The sequence below is a fragment of the Patagioenas fasciata genome, chromosome 2 (genome assembly GCF_037038585.1).
Source record: "Patagioenas fasciata isolate bPatFas1 chromosome 2, bPatFas1.hap1, whole genome shotgun sequence".
Classification (NCBI taxonomy): domain Eukaryota; kingdom Metazoa; phylum Chordata; class Aves; order Columbiformes; family Columbidae; genus Patagioenas; species Patagioenas fasciata.
The window spans coordinates 2395265-2416339 of NC_092521.1; the positions used below are offsets into that span (position 1 = coordinate 2395265).

Here is a 21075-nt window from a genome sequence, read left to right on the forward strand (position 1 = left end):
GAGCTCAAGAGCGAGCAGCTTTCCTGGAGCGGGACCTGGTTTTCAAAAGGCATTTTAGGGCTGTTACATGCCAAAAAAAAGGAATTTTGAGGTTTATCTGACATCTTGGGGCTCTTCACTTCTCTGGTAAGAGAAGCAGGTGGCAGCAAACTTGGTTCCTTGGTGCGGAGCCATGCTGGAGGATCTCACCTCTCCTTGCTTCGTGGCTAAGGGAATCAAAACTACCATCCTATCTGACTCCTCTTGGCTGTTTTCTATTAATTTAGGAATATTTTTACCTCTTAGTGTGAACCACTCTTTCATTAATAGAGCACATGGTTTTCTTTTGGATCTCGTGAGAAAGATACGGGCCAACTTCGCTTGGTTTCTCCATCTTTCATCTCAAAGTTGTGAGAGCGGCGATTCTGTCACATCAGAGTCCCCAAACGGTTGTAGTTCAGAAGGGGCAGCCAGTCAATTTGCCACCGGGTTTGAATAAGGCAAAGGTGGACTCTGAGATTTATGGAGGTGATGCTGCTTCTCCCAAGTAACAAGTGATAGGACAAGAGGAAACGGCTTCAAGTTGCACCAGGAGAGGTTTATATTGGATGTTAGGAACAATTTCTTCCCCAAAGGGCTGTGGGCCATTGGGACAGGCTGCCCAGGACAGTGTTGGAGTCACCATCCCTGGAGCGGTTGGACAGACGGACATGAGGTTCTCAGGGACACGGGGTAGTGCCAGGGATGGGTTAGTGGTTGGACTTGATGATCTTGAGGGTCTCTTCCAACCAAAATGGTTCTGTGATTTTTCTGAAAAGCTGCCAGGCTTTTCTCTTCTGGGGTGGGTTATGTGGTGGGATTTCTGCTCATCCTGTGACCATTGTGGCCAGCAAGTCAAGGGAGGGGATTCTACCCCTGTGCCCCCATGTCCTGAGCCCCCCTGAGCTCTGCGTCCAGCTCTGGGATCCCAGCACCAGCCAGACATGGAGCTGTTGGAGTGGGACAGAGGAGGGACACAGGAATGGGCCGAGGGCTGAACAGCTCTGGTGAGAAAGGCTGAGAGAGATGGGGGGTCAGGAGAAACTCTGGGGACACTTTTGTACAGCCTTTCTGTACTTAAAAAGGTCCATAAGAAAGATGGGGACAGACTCTTTTATGAGGTCTATAGTGATAGGACTAGGGGTGATGACTTTAAACTAAAGGAGGGAGATTCAGGATGGACATAAAGACGAAATATTTGTCCGTGATGGTAGTAAAACACTGACCCAGGTTGGCCAGAGAGGTGGTGGATGAACCATCCCTGGAGACATCCCAGGCCAGGCTGGATGGGGCTCTGAGCAACCTGAGCTGGTGAAGATGTCCCTGCTCATGGCAGGGGTGGCACTGGATGACCTTCAAAAGTCCTTTCCAGCCCAAACCATTCGATGATCCAAAGATATGCTGTGCAGTGTTGGCCCATTTCTATGAGCCCAACCAAGGACAGGACCCATCCTCTTCTCTCAGCCCACTTTTCTCTGGGGAGTTTGCTGGTCACCTCTAGGATCTGTTGGATATGTAAGAAGACATCTATGGATGTCTTGTCCTGGCTTAGTTGAGCTTCTTCCATGAGCCAACAGCAAGAGAACAGGAGGACACAGTTAAAGCCTCTTCCTTGAGCTGGAAACTCCAGGTACCACGTTGAAAACACAGCAGGACCTTTGCTTTAAATTGACTTTTCAGCCAAAAAAAATGAGCCACTAATGAAACAATCGTGTTTTCCTCAAGTCTGCCAGATTGCAGAGCGCCATCCCAAATACACCCCAGTGGGCCTATGGAATGGTATTATTTTATAGCATTTTAGTAGATGATGTGTGAATAAGTGTCTACCTAATGGTTTTACTTAGACTTTCTGCTCCTGGAATTTTCTAATTCCCTTGTGGTTTTGGCTGCTTTTCACTCGGGAAGTTCCTGGGATGAGCAGTTGGATGTTTGGATCCCCAAAGGGCTTTTCTCCTCCTTTTCTCCATCGCTGAAGCTCTCATTGATAGAGGAACAACCAACACGTAAAGCCATAGGTTCTCAGTGCCCATCACCCTGGTGTCACCCCCCAAAGCCACCAACTTATCCCCAAACCCAAACACACCACCGGACGGTAACTTCTGTAAGGCAAACCCATCCATTCTTGCGGAAAAACTGCTGCAGAGCAAAAAAACAGGCGAAAAACAGGGGAAAAAAAGCCCAAAGTGAGAACTTTAGGAAAGCAGGACATCAGCAGGACTGGAGGGAAAGGCTAATAAATTAGTCTGTGCCTAATTACTTTTTGCGGCGGCGTGTGGAGGAGACTGCGTGCTGGATAAACCTTTCCTCCGAAGGAAAACACGGACATCCTGCCGCCTCCGTCCAGCTCAGCGCCAGCCACGCAGGCAGGGTCCCTACAATTATCTTTAAAATATTCCAATTTAAATGAAAATATAAAAGAGATATTTAGAATATTTATTCTATTAGTAAAAGTGCTTACCGTGTCACTTTTAGCGTGTCAGAAAAGCATTCTCCTACAGATGATGGATAGCAGCCTGTAATTATATATGGGGAGAAATTGCTGAGCGGGCCATATTTAACTGGGGAGGAGAAATACCAGCTTGGGCCATTAAGGGTTAATTTTATTCTCTAAATAATATAAAAAGTGCTGAGTCCGTTCCTTTGCTCAAAGTAGAAAGTCCTCAAATGGACCCCGGAGAGTTTATAATATTCTACTGAATCAAGTAAAAATGTTAACCTTGCTTCATAAAACGATGGCTTGTTAAAGATGCACAGTCCCTTTTCTTTTGAATAATTTAGGATGGGAGTAAATCTTCTCTCGTTCTGCTTTTCCCTGTCCGAGGAACGTCTGCCTGCGGTCTGAACTACGAAAACACAGACGGCAAAGGTGTACGACGCCGGCGTAACATCCTCAGAGGTAAAACTCAAACGAGGATGGCCGGTAATTAGGAATTTAGGTTATTTTGTGCTGCAGTTTGGCACACTGGGCTCTTCTCCCCCTTGTGTTTTCCTCTCTGTGCTCCCCCGAAGAAGCACGATTTCTTTTATCAGACCTTCATAAAAAATGTCCATTATTATCCATAATTCATGACGTGTCATTCGCAGTGTTGCCTCTTAAGTACTTTCTAGATGTCTTGCAGGATGCTCAGGCCACGTTGATTGGCCTTTGACCCATTCGATGGGCTGTAACTCCAGCTGTGCAAGCTCTTTCTGCAAACGATGCTGGGACTGGTCTGCTCTGCCTTCATCAGGAACTTAGAACAAGGGAGAAAGCTTTAATTTTGCATTCCCAAGTCCCTTTTTCAGGAATGTAAACTCTAGAGGGCAAAGGTCCTTCCACTCTTCCTCTACAAGAGCATGACCACGTCCTTCATTAAGAGAATGTTATCCCCAATATTAATCATTTTCAGGTAGTAGAGCCAGAACTTTGATTTCCAGCATCCTCACCCATTCCTTGGTCATGGGTTGAGAAGTTTCTCCAACCTGTGTGTTCGCACATTAACCTAGAGCTTCCTAAGGGGAGTGGAGGAACCTGCAAGTTCAGCTTGGTGAAGCAGTTGGTGAAATACAGCTCAGAATAACTCCACAGCTTGAATCATCTCTAAACACATCATATGTGTCTTAGTGAAAGCCACAAAGAGATGCCCACCATGGAAATCTCCCTGACATCTTTCCTGGAGCTCCCTGACCTTCTCCGGCACCATGAAACGGTCATGCTGAGTGAGGCTGGTCCCTCTGGGGTGGTCACCTGTGCTGGAGGAAGCCTGAAGGGGGAAGTGGGAAGAGAGAGAGAAATTGGGGCCTTTTGCAGGTGCTCCCCAGGGTTTTCCGAAGATGTTTTGATGAGCTGTTCTACGGTAAAAGCTCTTCTCTAGTTCCCCATCCTCCTTCCCATATGGGTCTTAGTGACTATGTCTCGATTTGAGTCACGAGTTCTCTGGGAGAGGATGGGGTGAGGCTGCTGGGCACAAGGGATGAGGTAGCAGCACTATCGAGTGAAGCCATGGTGGCACAGAATCACAGAATCTATTTGGTTGGATCATCAACTTGGTTGGATTAAATCATCAAGTCCAACCATTAAGCCAACTCTGACATGAAACCATGTCCTTAAGAATCTCATCTACACATCTTGTAAACCCTTCCAGGGATGGTGACTCCACCACTGCCCTGGGCAGCCTGTTCCAATGCCCGACAGCTCTTTGGGCAAGAAATTGTTCTCAAGATCCAATCTAAACTTCTCTGGCACAACCTGAGAACGTTTCCTCTCATCCGTCTCTGCCAAGCCGCTCTCATTCCTGTGCCCGTGCGTGGCTCCTGAAAAAATACCCAAATAATACAAAATAAATAATAACCAGCCCAAAGGAGCTCATAAGGTGATAATATCCATGCCACGTTGAGCGATATGTTGTGATGTATGGTCATAGAATCATAGAATGTCCTGGGTTGGAAGGGACCCACAAGGATCATCGAGTCCAAGTCCTGTCCCTGCATAGGACAACCCCAAAATTCACACCATGTGTCTGAGGACGTTGTCCGGTCTCTTATTGAACACTGTGGGGCTTGGGGCCGTGACACATCCCTGGGGATTTTGTTCCAGTGTCCAGCACCCTCCTTTTCCTAATGTCCTACATAATATCCATCCCATGGTTGATCGCCAGCCATGGACTGAGATGTCGGTGTGGCTGAGAGCGTGGACCTGGGAATTGCAGCAAGCACTTGTGTCACATCCATAGGCAACCCCAAGGATCAAGATTTGCTTAACAGGCACAAAACATGACTTATTGGAGAATAAACTGTAGAAGAACCATGGCTAAGGCAGGTTTTGGTGCTGCCGTCCTCCAGCTCTAACAGCGTGTCAGAGCAAAGGCAAGCGAGTCAGCTTGGTCCTCTCTTAACTGCTGCATCTGTAAAATTGTTTTGTATTAAATAAGCTTTTCCCCCACGGTGTACATTAACGAGCGTGCCGCATTAAATACTTCTTTTCGTATCGTTTCCATCAACTGCCTTGAAGCCTGTGGGTAGATTCTTCCCCCGTGGGGACTATTAAGCAGTAAGACGCGGTGAGATTAAACAATGAGGCTACGGTGAAAATGCATGGGGAGATGTACTGGAATAAATCATGGGGAAAGGGGGGCTCTGTGCTCTGGTGTTTACCGGCAACACATTGCTCTGGGCTACGAATGACCTGCCCTGTCCCCGCCGATGGAGCTTGACCAGGGAACCTGCCATCACAGCAGGGATGCTTATGGTTGACCTTCACTGAAACAGCCTGATAGACTCCTAAAATCCATCTTTTTGCTCCTGCTGAGTTGTTCATCCAACAGCATTTCACCAGAGCTTTGATTTACTGGCCCAGGTTGCCCAGAGAGGTGGTGGATGAACCATCTCTGTAGACCTCCCAGGCCAGGCTGGACGGGGCTCTAAGCAACCTGAGCTGGTGAAGATGTCCCTGCTCATGGCAGGGGTTGGACTGGATGAGCTTTGAAGGTCCCTTCCAACCCAAACTATTCTGTGATTCGGTGATTTGCAGCTTATCCATGTAAAATATCGGCAACGTTCATAGCGGCAGGGGCAGGTCTGGTCAGCACACGCTGCCTGAGGAAGTGCCGCTTCCTTAGGAAACATCATTTTCTGTCCCCAGATGTAGTTGTGGTGTTTTTCACAGTGGCAGCTGCTTGATTTTTCTGCAGAAAACCTAAACACGGGGACTTTTTCGTAGCCGATGCCTTGTTCTCATTTGCGTTTCTCTGGTCTCATGACACGTTAGGTTGGTTATTTTCTTCTTTTCTGGTTGAAGTTTAACAGGTTCCCACCATAAACTTATTTCATGTGTCTAATACATTAAATTTAACACATTTCTTCAGGAAAACGCACATCAGCTGTGCTAGCACCACCCAACAGTTAAATGTCTTTGGGTTCGGTTCGCGATGGGGGGCGGCAGCCTGAGGTCCTTGTTCCCCTTAATCTGTTCTCACAGAGTGGTGAAGATCAACACCATTCGTATTGCATATTCTCAGCTGATTTTTGTTGTTTGCTGGGTAGAACATCGTTGTTTTTTTTTTTTCTCACAAACAAGAGCCATCAGATGTTGGTCTTTCTGGGTCTTTCTTCCCCTTCCTTTGGTCCCAGGTTGACCTCCAGCCAGGTTTCCTTTTCGTTGAGCACGTAGAGTCATCAGGGAACCCATGCACATTCATCAGTGTAGCTGCTCGCTGATTCCCAGCTCTGTAATTACCCTCAACCTCCATCTTTCATCAAATCATAGAATGGATTGGGTTGGGTTGGATTGGATTGGATTGGGTTGGGAGGGACCTTCAAAACTCATCCAGTGCCACCCCTGCCATGAGCAGGGACATCTTCACCAGCTCAGGTTGCTCAGAGCCCCATCCAGCCTGGCCTGGGATGTCTCCAGGGATGGTTCATCCACCACCTCTCTGGCCAACCTGGGCCAGGCTTTCACCGCCCTCATCATGAAAATGTTCTTCTTTAATGTCCAATCCAAACCTACCGTCTTTCAGTTTAAAACTGTTCCACCTTGTCTTCTTGCTGGTAAAAAATCTCTCTCCATCTTTCCATATTGAAAGACCACAATAAGGTCGTCCCAGAGCCTCTTCTTCTCCAGGTTTCTCCAACCCGAGCTCTCTCAGTCTTTCTTCCAAGGAGAGGTGTTCCAGCCTCCTGATCATCCTGGGCTTCCATCCAAGGTGGTTGCAGTGGCCACCACAGAACCCATCATCTATGGTGTGGAGATAAAGGGCGCTGGGTCTCCTGAGCTGTGGGGCAGCCCCTTGTCTGGGAGAGGGGATTTGTGGATTACCTTCTCCCATCGTTCAGAAATAGCTGATGGTGAGCACCGCGTTTGATAGCTCTTTTATAGTCCACTGCAGCTGTATGAAAATCAATGACAATAGCAACTTCACTTCATTTATCTTTTATTTTAGGTCTGGTTGACAGATGTTTTCTGGGTGCTAGAGTTGCCTGCTTGATTTTGTTTTATTCCTATAATGTGTAGTAGAAATCTTCAGTCGGCAAACTGATTACTAAGTAAAACGTTTATTAAAAAAAATAATGGTAAGACTTAGTAATGAGTCTGCTCATAAAATCCCTCTGTGCTGGGCACTGGTGAAGCCAGACCTTGAATCCTGGAGTCAGTTTTGGGCCTCTCACACCAAGAAGGGCCTTGAGGGGCTGGAGTGAGTTAAGAGAAGGGAACGGAGCTGGGGAAGGGGCTGGAGCACAATGTGATGGGAGCGGCTGAGGGATCTGGGGGGTTCAGCTGGAGAACAGGAGCTGAGGGGAGACCTTCTGATCTCTGAACTGCCTAAAGGAGCTTGGAGCATGGAGGGGGTTGGTCTCTTCTCCCAAGTAAAAAGTGATATGAAACAGCCAAGAAGAGAAAACGGCCTCAGGTTGCACCAGGGGAGGTCGAGGTTGGATCTCGGGAACAATTTCTTCCCCAAAGGGCCGTGGGGCATTGGAACAGGCTGCCCAGGGCAGTGCTGGAGTCACCGTCCCTGGAGGGGTTGAACAGACGAGAGATGAGGTTCTCAGGGACATGGGGTAGTGCCAGTGTTGGGTTAATGGTTGGACTCTGATTTGGGGCATCTCTTCCAAGCACAATGATTCTATGTTTCTGTGTTCCTATGGATGATGGCCAGGCTGCATTTGAGCAGACTGAGCTCTGTCTGGGTTTGCTCTATGTGGATGTTGAGTCTTTGTCCATCTCCTCTGGGTGACAAGGGCCAAACTGCTGATAGTAAGTGATAAATCTCAGTACTTGCAATGGGAGTTTTCTATTGAAAATGCTTCGTAGCCTGCAGAGAAGGTTTAAAACTCATCAACTTTCTTCCGTGCCTGATCCTACCCAAGTATCACTGTGGAAATCTTTGTGGGTTTCCAGTTGCATCTTATTTACCGTACTCCGTAATGGCATAATGAACGTTCTTATTGCTACTTTAATTTAACTGTAGTATCTTCAACAGCATTCAGATGTTTAAGTTAAAGATGTTGCTTATCAGTGCAAACTTGAACTGCTTAATAGCCTGGACTACTTGATGATAGTGCTGATAGTACTGGTCTGCAATTTTCTCTCTTAGTATCTTTGTAGAAGAAGGTGCGTTCCCAAACATGAAAATTAGGAAGTTTAAGGGAAAAGCAGTCGCTGAATCATGGGTATAAAGTGGGAATATACTGATGAGGAAGAGAGTTCTTGATTTCAACCTGAACTTCTGTACAGATGAAGGCAAAGAAGAGCAGATTTCATCTTTGCTTCCCGTACTGGAATCTCCCTTCATTCCCATCTGTTCTCTGTGGTCAGATGGTCTCTGCGTCCCATGCACAGTGGGTGACACCTTCCCTGAACCACCTGGAATTTCTTATGTGGTGGAGCCCCTGTCATCATCCCTGATGCAGGTGACGCTGTAGGGGATGTTCAGTGGGTGTCTGTCTGGCTCCATCCCCAGCAGTGATGATTTGGGGATGGAAATTACCATCGATAGGTTCGCCACATGAAACTGGCTCCATCGTGGCTTTAGGATGTGATGGATGAGATTGTGAGAATCTCTGTTGGAAATTGGTTCCTCAACAAAGTGGTGCAGGGAATGCCCGAATGCTGCTGATCTTTGCTCTTCAGTTTGGGATTCACCTTTTGGGTGTCCACATCCAAAGTGTCATAGTCAATGGATCAATGTCCAAGAGGAAACCAGTATCAAGTGGTGTCTCTTAGGGGTCTGTATGGGGATTAATACTATTTGATGTCTTCATCAATGACACAGATGGTGGGATTGAGCGCACCCTCAGCAAGTCTTTGGGTGACACCAAGCTGAGCGGTGCCGTTGATTCCCTTGAGGGACGGGATCCATCCAGAGGGACCTTGACAGGCCAGAGGAACAGGCCTGTGTGAATGTTCTGAAGATCAACAAGGCCAAGTGCAAGGTCCTGCACCTGGGTCAGGACAACCCCTGGTAACAACGCAGGCTGGGGGATGGATGGATGGGTGGATGGATGGATTGATGGATGGGTGGGTGGATGGAGAGCAGGACTTGGGGACACTGGGGGGTGACAAATGGAACATAACCCAGCAACATGCGCTCACAGCCCAGAACCCACCCGTGTCCTGAGCTGCACCCAGAGCAGCATGAGCAGCAGCTGGAGGGGGGGATTCTCCCCCTGTGCCCCCATGTCCTGAGCCCCCCTGAGCTCTGCATCCAGCTCTGGGGTCCCAGCACCAGCCAGACATGGAGCTGTTGGAGCGGGACAGAGGAGGGACACGGGAATGGGTCGAGGGCTGAACAGCTCTGGGGAGAAAGGCTGAGAGAGCTGGGGGTTCGGCCTGGAGAGGAGAAGCTCCGGGGACACCTTCTTGCAGCTTTTCAATATAGAAAAAGGGCTTCTAAGAAAGATTGGAGAAGACTTTTTACCAGAACAAGGGACAATGGTTTTAAATTGGAAGAGAAGTTGTAGATGCCCCATCCCTGGAAACATTCAAGGTCATGTTAGACGGGGCTTTGAGCAACCTGATCTAGTTGAAGATGTCCCTGCCCATGGCAGGAGGTTTGATGTAGATGATCTTTGAAGGTCTCTCCCAACCCAAACCATTCAATGAATCGATGCTTCCTCCTTACATTCATGGCTTTGCTTTCATGGTGGCTCAACCAGCCCCGGGTCCTTAGGGGTTGGAGTTTGGCCGAGTTGCTCGCTGTTGCTGGGTGATCCTCCCCTATCCTCTTGGCTTGTGTGTTTCTTCTATTTATATCTTGGCTTAAACTGTCAGCGAGTGTTGTCAGAGCTGGGCAGCTCTCCTCCAGGCTGAGATGGGACACGGACAAAAGCCAGGCCTGGATAATCCAACCCCCAGCCTTCGCGATTCCAAGCAAAAGTCTCTCCTGTGTGTGGGGAGCTGAGGGCAAGGAGCAAGACCAGGCAGGAAGCAATTCCCCAATGAGAAGATACATTTAAAGGGAAAAAAATCATTGGAAATACTCAATTAGGGTACTCGGCTCCTGCTCGGAGCTGAAACATGGAGATGTTGCATGCACGTGCGCTTGGGAGGTCCAACGCTCTTCGATATCATTTTACTACATTGCAAATACCAATTATAGAGGAATAACACCCGTAAATCAAGGAGCAGCAAGATACGAGGGAACAGTTGATGGTTGTTTAGAGGAAGTTCTAAGGTGGTGGAAAAGGGATGTGAAGGAAAACCCCGTCCCTTAGGTCGAGTCTATTCAGGCTGGACTGTGCCAGGGAATGGATTCTGCAAGGACAAGGCGTTTTCTTGCCCACTTCAACCCCTCACAATTATTTTGCTGCCTCTTAATTATGATGTTCCTAATGATTTTAGAAACATCATCCCAATCTTGCTCCAGCTCTGGAGGTATTTTGGCTCCAGTGCTCATTTATTGCCTGCAAATACCAAGGGAGAGGATTCACGACTTTGCGGTAAATCCTAGAGAGCACTGGGTAGATCCCAAATCCTAGCGAGCATTTGGAGAAGGCCATCAGAGGTCATTGCTTCCCTGCAAGTGTTTTGCTAGGGCACCAAGCTCTGTTTTGAGGGCAGAAACCCATTTTGGAGCAAATTCCTTAAGACAGTTGCGTCAGCTAAATTTCTCCACCATTATCCCACAGCCTGGATGATGTTTGGGTGTTTGTCCTGCAGGTTTTAATGACAGGGAGCTGGAATATATAAATATATATTTTAATTATTATTTTAGTTTTTAAGGCCGCTTCCCTCTGCACCCAATTATAAAAAAGCCATCAAAAAAAAGCTATTTACTGGCTGTCAGTTCCGAGCGGTGTCGGAAAACGGCTCTGACACCTCCAGCTCTCGCTTCCCAACAACCACTTAACGCTGAAACACGGTGGGTAAGAGGGACATTAAAACAGCCTGACATCAATCCAGACGGTTAATCCTGCTGCTCGACGATGGGGTTACCTGTAAGAGCTCCAGCGAAGCTGCGTGGATGTGCAGAGGGCTTGAAAAAATAGAGAGCGCTTGATTTGAGGCGCTTGGATTTTGGGGATTAACTCGTGTTTTTAACACTCACCTTCCCCAGAAGGTGCTTGGTGGTTTTATCACTCCAGATTTCCAGGCACCAGCAGGAATTTTGTGTCTGTTACGGTGAAGGACACTGGTCCAAGGGGTTGGGAAGATGCTCCAGCGCTTTGCCATCTCTTTGTCCGTCTGCTGGTCCTTTTGTCACCTGCTGTCCCCTGGTGCTGGGCAATGAGAGATCAAGCAAGGGGCTGAGAGACAAGCCCAGAGATACTTGAGAAGTTCAACCTGGGCAAACTGCTGGTGGAGCAGAGCCGAGAACGCCGAGCTGGATGGGACCGCTCATCCCCACCCCGTAAGGTCAGTGGGTGGATGTTGATCGGCCCAGTAACCCAGCTTCACCTTCCTCCCGCCCTCCGCCACCTCCTGCCAAGCTCGTTCGTGGAAAATGTTAATTAACGTCATCCTCGAGGCCAAGCCGGGACCTTGCACCAGTTGCTGCCTCCTCCTTTGCCAGGTCCGTGCTAAAGAAGGCCGTGCCCTGCAAACCCCCTTGTCCCCGTCCCGTGCGTCTGGGCTTGCTGGGCCATTTAAGGCTTTATGGGTCATTAGCGGCACCTTGAATTTCACCCAGAGCTGCCCTGGCAGCCACGGAGGAGTCCCGGCCATGGGTGCTGCCAACCGGGCACCGTCCCAGCGCCGGGCACCGCTGCTGCTCTGGGCTACAGGGGGAACCCCAGAGGGGAGAGACTGAGATGGGGACAGCAGCAGCGGGATGGTGACATCCTCATCAGCACCCAGTGTCACCGAGCGGTTTCTCCCCAGGGTTTTTTAGGGGTGCTCTGAGTTTTATCTCGGTTGGAAGGGACCAAAGGCTTTTTTTTCCTCTCTTTTTATGGTCCAACCTGCAGGCTGGCGGGGGTCCCACGGGGGGGGTATAATTAGCCACTTCGACAGGTGGAAGGGATCGGATGGTCCCCAGCGTGAGGTCGTGCCCGTCACCCCCGCAGCCCCGCTCGCCTTCACCCCAGCTGACAGCAAAACCACCTTACAGCAACCCAACCCCAACACGTTTGCTCTGTAAATAAACAGAAACGGGCTTTTCCAGCCCCCGAACCCGGCGGGGAGGTGATCCCCAAATTCACCATCCCAGCCCCGAAACAGCGGTGATGGACGGGGCGTTACGGAAGATGAAGCGAGCGCTCGGGAGCGGCATGGAAAAGCCATTAGAAACATGAGCCGAGGACACGGCCCTGGGATTAGTCAGACACTGTTTGTTTTCTTTATTAAGTATCTTTTTTGCCGTGGAGCCAATAAATGTGGGCTGGGACAATGATGGACTTGGAGTTCTGTACCGGGACCGTAGCACCGTCCCTTGGCAGGGATTTGTAACCTGTCCCTCTGGTGCTGCATTTCTCAGTTTTTCCCCCAAAACAGCATCGTTTCTCAGCATAGCAGCATCACCACCAGCTGGGAGGGTGCACCACGTGGCTTTTTGAGACCAGAGCTCTTTTTTCCTGCTCTTCCCCTTCCCAAGTCCATTTTGCACTGGGAACCGCTACACAGGAGCGGATCTCCCATCCATGGGCAGGAGCTCTGAAGAGCTGCCACCCAGCTGATAATTAGCAGTAATTGACTTCAGGTGGATTTGTAATTAATAGGAGGTTTGCAAGGTGTTGCTGTCATCGCATGGATGGAGATTTGGAGGTGGTGGTGGACTGGGAACCTTCCAACGTGGAGTAGATCTGATGCACCATCAGGCCGACTTGTCACCATGTGGGATCCGTGCCGTTGAGCTGGATCTGGCCCCAACTATAAAGATGATACAGGAATTATTTCACCTTGATGCCAATCAGAAGGGTGATCAGACACCTTGAGCGTCCATCCCTCCCTGTTTTGCTACTCGATGCTGTATGAAACATGAAATCCTGAGGTTTTGCTCTACTTTCCTTGTGGTTCCCTTGTGCCGGCGGGCTCAACAGTTCTGCCCATCCCTCACCACCAGAGCTGTGTATTTTCTGGATGGGCATCATCATCCATCACTGTTCATCTGACCAGAGAATGGCTTTGGGCAAAGCACATGGGGAAAAGAGGAATGAGAAGATAAACCTGAGGAGTTTGCAGGCCTTGTCCATGCAGATGATCTCGGAACCAAAAAAGGGAGTGATTTCATATAGAAGCTTCTTACAGAAGAATTAAATGGATGTTGTGGGTCTTTTAATGAATTTTCAGTGGAAAAGTGGTGCTGCCGCCGCACTTTCCCCCCCATTGAGCCAGTGTCCCTGTGTCCATCTGGATCCCCAGCCCTCCTGCTGCTCAACGCCATCCCCAACCTCCATCCGCCGAGGTCTTTGCTCTGTTGCCGACTTCAGCGATCGGCCCCGGGCGATGGAGCTGCCGAACCCTTCCGCCCTTTCGAGGAGAGAGGTCCCACGGCTCAGCGGGGCTGCCGCTTCATCCCAAAGGTCACCACGAGAGCTGCTCCCGTGCCCCCAAAGTCAAATTGCATTCAAAGGGCAGGAGCTCAGCTACATCCCGTGTCTTTGGGAAGATGCATTTTTTATAAACAGGCAAGAACGATCACGCTGAAACCCTCATTGTGTTTCTCTTCCTGTGGATTTGTCTTGTTTTCGACCAAACCCGTGCGAAATTTGAGCATCTGTGCAAGGAGGTTTGCAGCGTGAGGGCCCAAGCATAGAAGGGCACACGTAGGGAAGAAGCAAGGCTGCGTCTTTGCTCATGGAGAAGGTGAAGAGGGGGATGAATCTTGGTGTTAACGCTTCATTGTGCCATGTGCTGGGTTGTGTCTTGCCACAGATGCCTGTACTGGGCACTGCTGAGGATGCACCTCAGATCCTGGGGTCAGTTTTGAGCCCCTGACAACAAGAAAGCCCTTGAGGTGCTGGAGCAAGTTCAGAGAAGGGAATGGAGCTGGCGAAGGGGCTGGAGCACAAGTGTGATGGGAGCGGCTGAGGGACCTGGGGGGTTCAGCCTGGAGAACAGGAACTGAGGGGAGACCTTTTGATCTCTGAACTGCCTGAAAGAAGATAGAGCATGGAGGGGGTTGGTCTCTGATCCCAAGTAAACAAGCGGTAGGACAAGAGGAAACGGCTTCAAGTTGCGCCAGGGGAGGTTGAGGTTGGATCTGGGGAACAATTTCTTCCCCAAAGGGCTGTGGGCATTGGAACAGGCTGCCCAGGGCAGTGCTGGAGTCACCATCCCTGGAGGAGTTGAACAGATGGAGATGAGGTTCTCAGGGACATGGGCAGTGCCAGGGGTGGGTTAATGGTTGGACTCGATGATCTAGAGGGTCTTTTCCAACCAAAAGTATTCTGTGATTCTATGACATGGTACCTGCCTGTGCTCTTGGCAAGAGCCAAGCTGGATGGTGCTGGAGGGATCATCCTGGGTGGGAGTTGGTCCACCTGGGGCATCATGAGGCTGAGCAGGGTTCTGGGACCTGCTCCCACCCCTCATCCCTTTGGATACGCTGGGATGAGCTTTCTGGATCCCTGGGTGTTGCTGTCACCGTGTTGGGAACAGTCGGAGATTGGAGAGAAACTTCTCCCTTCCCCTTGCCAATGTTCCCAACCACCCAAGTATAATCACACCCAAAGGTGTCTTCTCTGCCCTACCTGCATATCTTCTGGCCTTTCTGGCTGCCAAAAAGGGGCTGAACTCCAGCCCTGGGTCACCTTCATGAGGAGGGTGGTCCAAGCAGTGATCCAAAAGTATGTCCTAAATGGAACATGCTTCATTCCTGCTCTTCCCTGCTCCTTCCCAAGTTCCAAGCGTGTCTGGGAGAAGAAATCCCCATGTCCTCTCCAAAACCAGCTTCTCCAGTTGACCTCTTTGGGACCTCCCACCATCACCACCTTGGGAGTTGGTCTTTACTAGTAAGACTTTGGTGGTTTGGGTCGATAAAATTGGACACTTGGAAAGCCGTCGGTGAGTGTGTAGCATCTCCCAAAGGAGAATATTACTTTTTAATAAGTATTTTGGCATGGAATCATATTTTGATACGGAGAAGGAATCACCAACGTGTCCTTCTCTTCCTTCAGCAACATGTTGGTGCCCCTGAAGCAGCCCAGCTCTGGAACCTCTTCTCCCCATGGGGCTTTCACTACCTTTCCCAACATTTCTCTATTATTTTCCCCTCACAGTGCAAGAAGAAGCACACGCTGGTTTGCCCTGACTTTGCCAAGAAAGGTTCCTGCCCCAGAGGTGCCCGGTGTAAGCTGCTGCACCCCCAGAAGAAGCGTCACCCAAGAGATGCTGAAGATGGGGACCACAGCGATCCCCCCGCCAAGTGGAGACGGCTCGGGGAGGACACGGGCAGGTAGGAAAGAGCAGAAGAAACTCAGTTTTGCTGCTTTTAAGCCATTTTCTTCTTCTTCCCAACCTACTCTGGATGTTTCATCTTCCAGGTGTGTATCTGTCAGTGTGGTGGTTTATTTTAAGATGTTGCTGATGTAGGTCGCTGTGGTACCTTCTTGATAGAGCCACCACGGGCAATAGGGTTCGGCAGGGTCTGTGTTTGAGGGAGAAGTCTCCAGACAGAGCTGATGGAGAGAAAACAGAGCATAGTTCACATCTTTCTACCCAATGTGTCCTACTAACCAGGAGTTTTAGATTCACACCCTTAGAAATTTATCACACAGGACTTTGTCACCTCCAGGTATCTCCGAGGCTTTTGTAGATCTTCCTCCTGGAAGATGAATGATGGAGCCCTGATGGAGAATCTACCACCAAAAATAGGTAGAGATTATCCATAACTCTGTGAGAAACTGGAAATCACCATCCCTCATCCTCTATCTTCCTCAAATCTGTGATGGAGAACAGCGCTGAGCCCTCGGCGTGGTGTTGAGGGACTTGTCATCAGGACTGGGCTCACTACCTGAAGAAGCAGAGATGGACAAGGAGATGCAAAAGGCTTTGTAAAGCCTTTTGATGCTGGGCTGGTTTCTTGGTTAATCCTTGGAAGGTCTCTGAGCTCCCTCAGGGCCAAAATGATGCTTTTGGGCGCAGGCTGAGGGACACATTGGTCCTCATCCCCAAAGGGAGACAGATTTTCTTCAGCTTGGCACATCTGCCCTCGTACCCAAGCCCTGCCTGTGAAACAACTACATCCCAACACAATTAAAATTGAAACCAAGTTGAAATCGGGCTTTAAAAACCAAAATCTAAAAATCCTGGTTAGCAGGAGGAGAAAATATTGGCTTGCATGCTCGGCCCTGCCATGTAAGGCAGTGGAGGGGGGCGAGCACTCAGCGGGCTCTCCGAACTTATCTCGGGTGACACAAGAGCCTTGGAATGACACACAGCTCACGTCCCCGGTGTGAACGAGGTGTAAAATAACTCCTTGCTCTTTTTAGGTAAGGAGGGATGAGCTGGGTGATGGGGAGGGACCTTCCTACCGTCCTGGGACCGGCTCCTGGCATCCTCCGTGGAGAAGGGAGCGTGTCCCAGCTTGGAAGCTGCTCAGGAGGGTTTTTTTTTCCTTTATTGGCACCGTCTTGGAGCTGTGGAACCAGCTGTAGTGTCACGTTAGTTGGGCTCGAAGGAGGGCGGCAAGGCTGGGGCTGAGCCAAGACCAGCGGGGGCATCTCCAAGCCCTCCCTGCTCCCCGTTCCCTCCGTCTCCTCTTCTCCTCCACTCCATCTGCAGAGTCCAGCATCTCCGTGAGCATCCGAGAGCTGCAGGGAGGCGCAGGGCAAAGAATCCAGCTGGGGAGTGAGAAATTCTGGCTGAATCTGAGCTGGGTCCTGGGAAACAAAGATGCTGAAGGGAGTGGAGCATCTCCCGTGTGAGGAAAGGCTGAGGGAGCTGGGGCTCTGGAGCTGGACAAGAGGACACTGAGGGGGGACTCATTCCTGGAGATCAATATGGAAAGGGGCAGTGTCAGGAGGATGGAGCCAGGCTCTTCTGGGTGACAACCAGTGACAGGACAAGGGCAAATGGGTACAAAAGGTTCCACTTAAATTTGAGAAGAAACTTCTTCATGGTGAGGGTGTCAGAGCCTGGCCCAGGCTGCCCAGGGAGGTTGTGGAGTCTCCTTCTCTGCAGACATTCAAACCCGCCTGGACACCTTCCTGTGGAACCTCAGCTGGGTGTTCCTGCTCCAGGGGGGATTGCACTGGATGAGCTTTCCAGGTCCCTTCCAATCCCTGACATTCTGGGATTCTGTGAAATCGGAGATGCGGGGCAGCCGGGGATGGAGCCTGGAGATCCTCTGTGTGCAACTCTGTTGTTTCACCCCAGCCTCTTCCATCCCACCTGATGCCATCCCAGCGATGCCAAGCGGGATAATTTTACTTTTCTTTATTTGTTTTCCCCCGTGCTCCTGCAGGAATGATCCAGCTCAGCTCCACGATGATGGCGAAATGCCCGGACCATCCAGCATGGAGCAAGAGGTGAAGTTTTGGAAGCAGGCGAACACCTCACCGACCAGTTGGCTGCGAAAGCTGCCGTCCTTCATCTCCCTCCAGTCCTCATCCTCTCCCGGTGACCAGGGCTGCAAGGAGGAGAAAGACGAGGACGAATTGAAGGAGGAACAAGGTAAGAAGCGCTGGCTTTGGTTTTGTTCACATGTGCTCTGAGCTGTTCCGATTCACGGAGCAGGAGAGTTATTCCCCCATTGGGTTTTGGTGGGATTGGTGTTTCTTGTGAGTCTCCAAACCAGCTACGCTGGGAGCTCTAACTGGGATTTGCATCACGTGAGGACATGAGCCCCTGCTTTTGCTCCTGAAACCACGCAGTAGGATTTTGTCCCCATCTTTTGTCATCAGCTTCATCTTCCTTATCCTATAAATTACCCGATGATAGACACACAGAAGGACCTCTGGACCATTTCTGGACCATCCATCCTCTGGACCATTCACGGAACAGGAGAGTTATTCCCCCATTGGGTTTTGGTGGGATTGGTGTTTCTTGTGAGTCACCAAACCAGTTACACTGGGAGCTCTAACTGGGATTTGCCTCACGTGAGGACATGAGCCCCTGCTTTTACTCTTGAAACCAAGCAGTAGGATTTTGCCCCCATCTTTTGTCATCAGCTCCATCTTCCTTATCCTATAAATTACCCGATGATAGACACACAGAAGGACCTCTGGACCATTTCTGAACCACCCATCCAGATGTGAAATAGCTTCGAAGATTTGAAATAAGAACATCCCTGGTGGGAAATGGGATGGGGTGTTTGCAGATGGCAAGTTCGGAGGAAGAGTCGTGTTAATCTGAGATCATCATTAAAAAGTGGGGGAAGAGGCTTTGGAAATCAGTAAAATTTCTGGAAAATGCAGCTTTACGATGAGCAAAACTGCTTACAAACACATGAGAGCAAACAGCTTCTGCTTTAACACGTTTTTTTGACTTTTGGAAGAGTTCAGGGAAATGTTTCAACTGTTTGAAACTGAACTGACCGTGGGGGAAAAAAACAAAACAAACAGGGCAAAATGGTTGAAAGGATAAGAAGAAACGTCTTTGTTTCCCTGCAAAGCGGCTTGTGGGGGAGATCAACTGAATTTCTGCTTCTCCAACATTTTCCTTGGTTCCTCCTCTCCTAATTCAGGTCCCACATGGGAGCTTTAATCACCAGCAACTCTGCAGGAGGGGATGGGACTTTGGGGCACATCAGGGATGCATCCACAGGAGCAGAGGTGATAGAGATGGAAAGGCACAGGTTGTACCTGGTCCTTCCCAGCGCTGGGTGGGAGATGTTAAGCCGGACGATGTTTCACGTTTTCATGTTCATCTCCCAACCTTTGCTGGAGGGATGTGCAGCAGCTGCATCTCCTGAGCACAATCATAGAAAAGGGGACAGCATGTGGCTTGGAAATCCAGATATTTCGTGGCAGTAAGGATGAAATCCCCGCTTGAGATGCTGGAGCATCCTGATCCATCTTCATTCTGACCGAGCGTGCAGCCGGGGCAGGATCCCGGTGGAGAAGGGGTGAATCCAGTGCCAAAAGCCACGCTGGGACATTTGCACCGTCGTCCGTAAGCGGGTACTGAGGATCTACAAGGCTTTGCCTGGCTCAGCCACAAAGCGCTTCGAGCCTGGGAGGGCTGAGATGCCTTAACGGTGTCGAGAAGAAAATTCCCAGGATTAGCAACATATTTCTGAAGTCACGGGCGAGCGATTGCGCTGTCGAACCGCGGTGCGGTGGAGACGGCGAGGGACAGTTCCGGCTGGGAGAGCTCCTCTCTGTGACATGGGATGAAGTGCTCAGCTCCCCTTTCCAGGGATTTCTTCCCACCGTGTGCCTCCCTCCTTCCCTCTCCTTGGCCCCAGTTCAACTCCCTTTTGATCTCGGCGGTGGGGCCGGGGAAGTGTTCCCAAAGCAGCGACTTAATCGGGTTGGTTTTATCACTGTGATGAAGATGAAGCAATTAATCCATGGACAAGAAAGCTGTCGAAATGCCTTGGATTGCACGTGGCAGCCTTGAGTAACTTGGTCAAGAGGGCAGAGTCATCGTCCTGGCCATGCAGGCATCTCTTTCCTCTTAACTCTGGTTTGCACATGCTGGGGAGGATGATTTCCAGGTGTTTTGGGTGGGAGGATGAGTAGGAGGAGCTGTTTCAGTCCAAAGATGTTGGGAGGAAGGTTGTGGAGAGCTGGCGAGTATGGGAGCACATGGCATCGAGAAAACAGATACTGGAGGATCCATAGGAAAGGAAAACTGGACAGGAATTGCAGTAGGTTCTAAAATCATCTTATGATTAAGCCATTTCCCTGCCAAGGGGACACAGTGATTGTACGTGGTGAATCCGGGCGTGAGGATGCTCTTCAGTGCCCTTATCGGATGCTGAGGGGCGCTCAGTAATTAAAGTCTCATCTCAGCACACACAAACGAAGGGGCTCAGGGGCCACAGCAGCAGCTGGAGACCCCCATGACCTAATGGGAGAAAGGAAACCCTGGCCACTAATGAACCATCATCCCGAAAGGGCACAGGATGGGGCTGTGGATGCTGCTAGGGGAGGTTTAGATTGGGTCAGGCATTGGAACAGGCTGCTTAGAGCAGTGGTGGAGTCACTGTCCCTGGAGGGGTTGAACAGATGCAGAGATGAGGTTCTCAGGGACATGATTTAGTGCCGGTGTTGAGTTAACAGTTGAACTCAATGATCTTGAGGGTCTTTTCCAACCAAAATGATTCTGTGGTGGCCAAAAATCACCAGGACTGGTGCTTATGAGCTTGAAGTCTTGTTCTCAGCTGAGCCGAGGTCAGGATGAGACCTTGCGAAGCTGATGGGTTTTTGGGGTCTGCGCCTTCCCCGCTGCCACCGTCGTGCCAGGGATAATATTGAGTTTCTGCTTGTAAAGCTTGAAGGTGACACGCAAATTGTCAGGGTTGTAAATAAGGAGGAGGACAGGTTATTATTACGGAGTGATCTGAATTGCTTGGTTAAATGGTCACCATTTGAGAAAATGCCCTTTTAATACTGGTAAATGCTGGAGGAACGCAGAAAAACAGCGGCGCTGTGTGCGGGAGGGATGGAGAGAGGGGGTTTGGAGATGACCTTTAAGGACCTGGATGGGCAACAGCATCAGCTTACGGGGGTCTTGTTGGGGGTGGCAGCCTTGGGATGTAGAAAAAGGGGACTGGAAAATTGTCACGGAGGCACCCCGAGGCTAATTTAAGGGACAACAGGGTCCAAAACAACTTTTATTAGACCGGTGAGAAACAGGGTTTTAGCACTCCAAAAGTGACTTAAATATAGGTTCAGGTATCAGTTGAGGAAAATTATTTAGGGGCAGCAACTGGTACAACAGGCGGTCCACAGAGTGCATGCACGTGGCTTCACCCAAAACAATGCCGGAACCACCCCCGAGTCCCAGAGGAGTACACACTTGCCTGAACACGGTGCGGGATTATTTTTAAAGAGATACAGGTAAAGCGTACGCTCGCTATTCCGCGAGGGTAAATTTATAATACACTCGCAATTCTGCGAGGGTTAATTTACTTACACGTGCGAATGTGCACGGAATACTACACGTGCTTATGTGGAAGCACGGGAGGAAAATATACTCGCGATTGTGCGAGGATAAATTTATAATACACTCGCAATTGTGCGAGGAAA

General features: G+C 49.8%; 1 protein-coding gene across 2 annotated transcripts in view; it reads left to right on the forward strand.

Annotated features, from left to right (window-relative positions):
- The window catches only part of ZC3H3 (zinc finger CCCH-type containing 3), a 201882-nt gene that overhangs the window by 169647 nt on the left and 11160 nt on the right, over positions 1-21075 (forward strand). For both annotated transcript variants that reach the window (XM_065832570.2, XM_071803739.1), the window contains exons 10-11: positions 15157-15332; positions 17343-17551. In XM_065832570.2, the coding sequence (XP_065688642.1) occupies positions 15157-15332; positions 17343-17551 (385 nt within the window). The remainder of the gene's footprint in view (positions 1-15156; positions 15333-17342; positions 17552-21075) is intronic.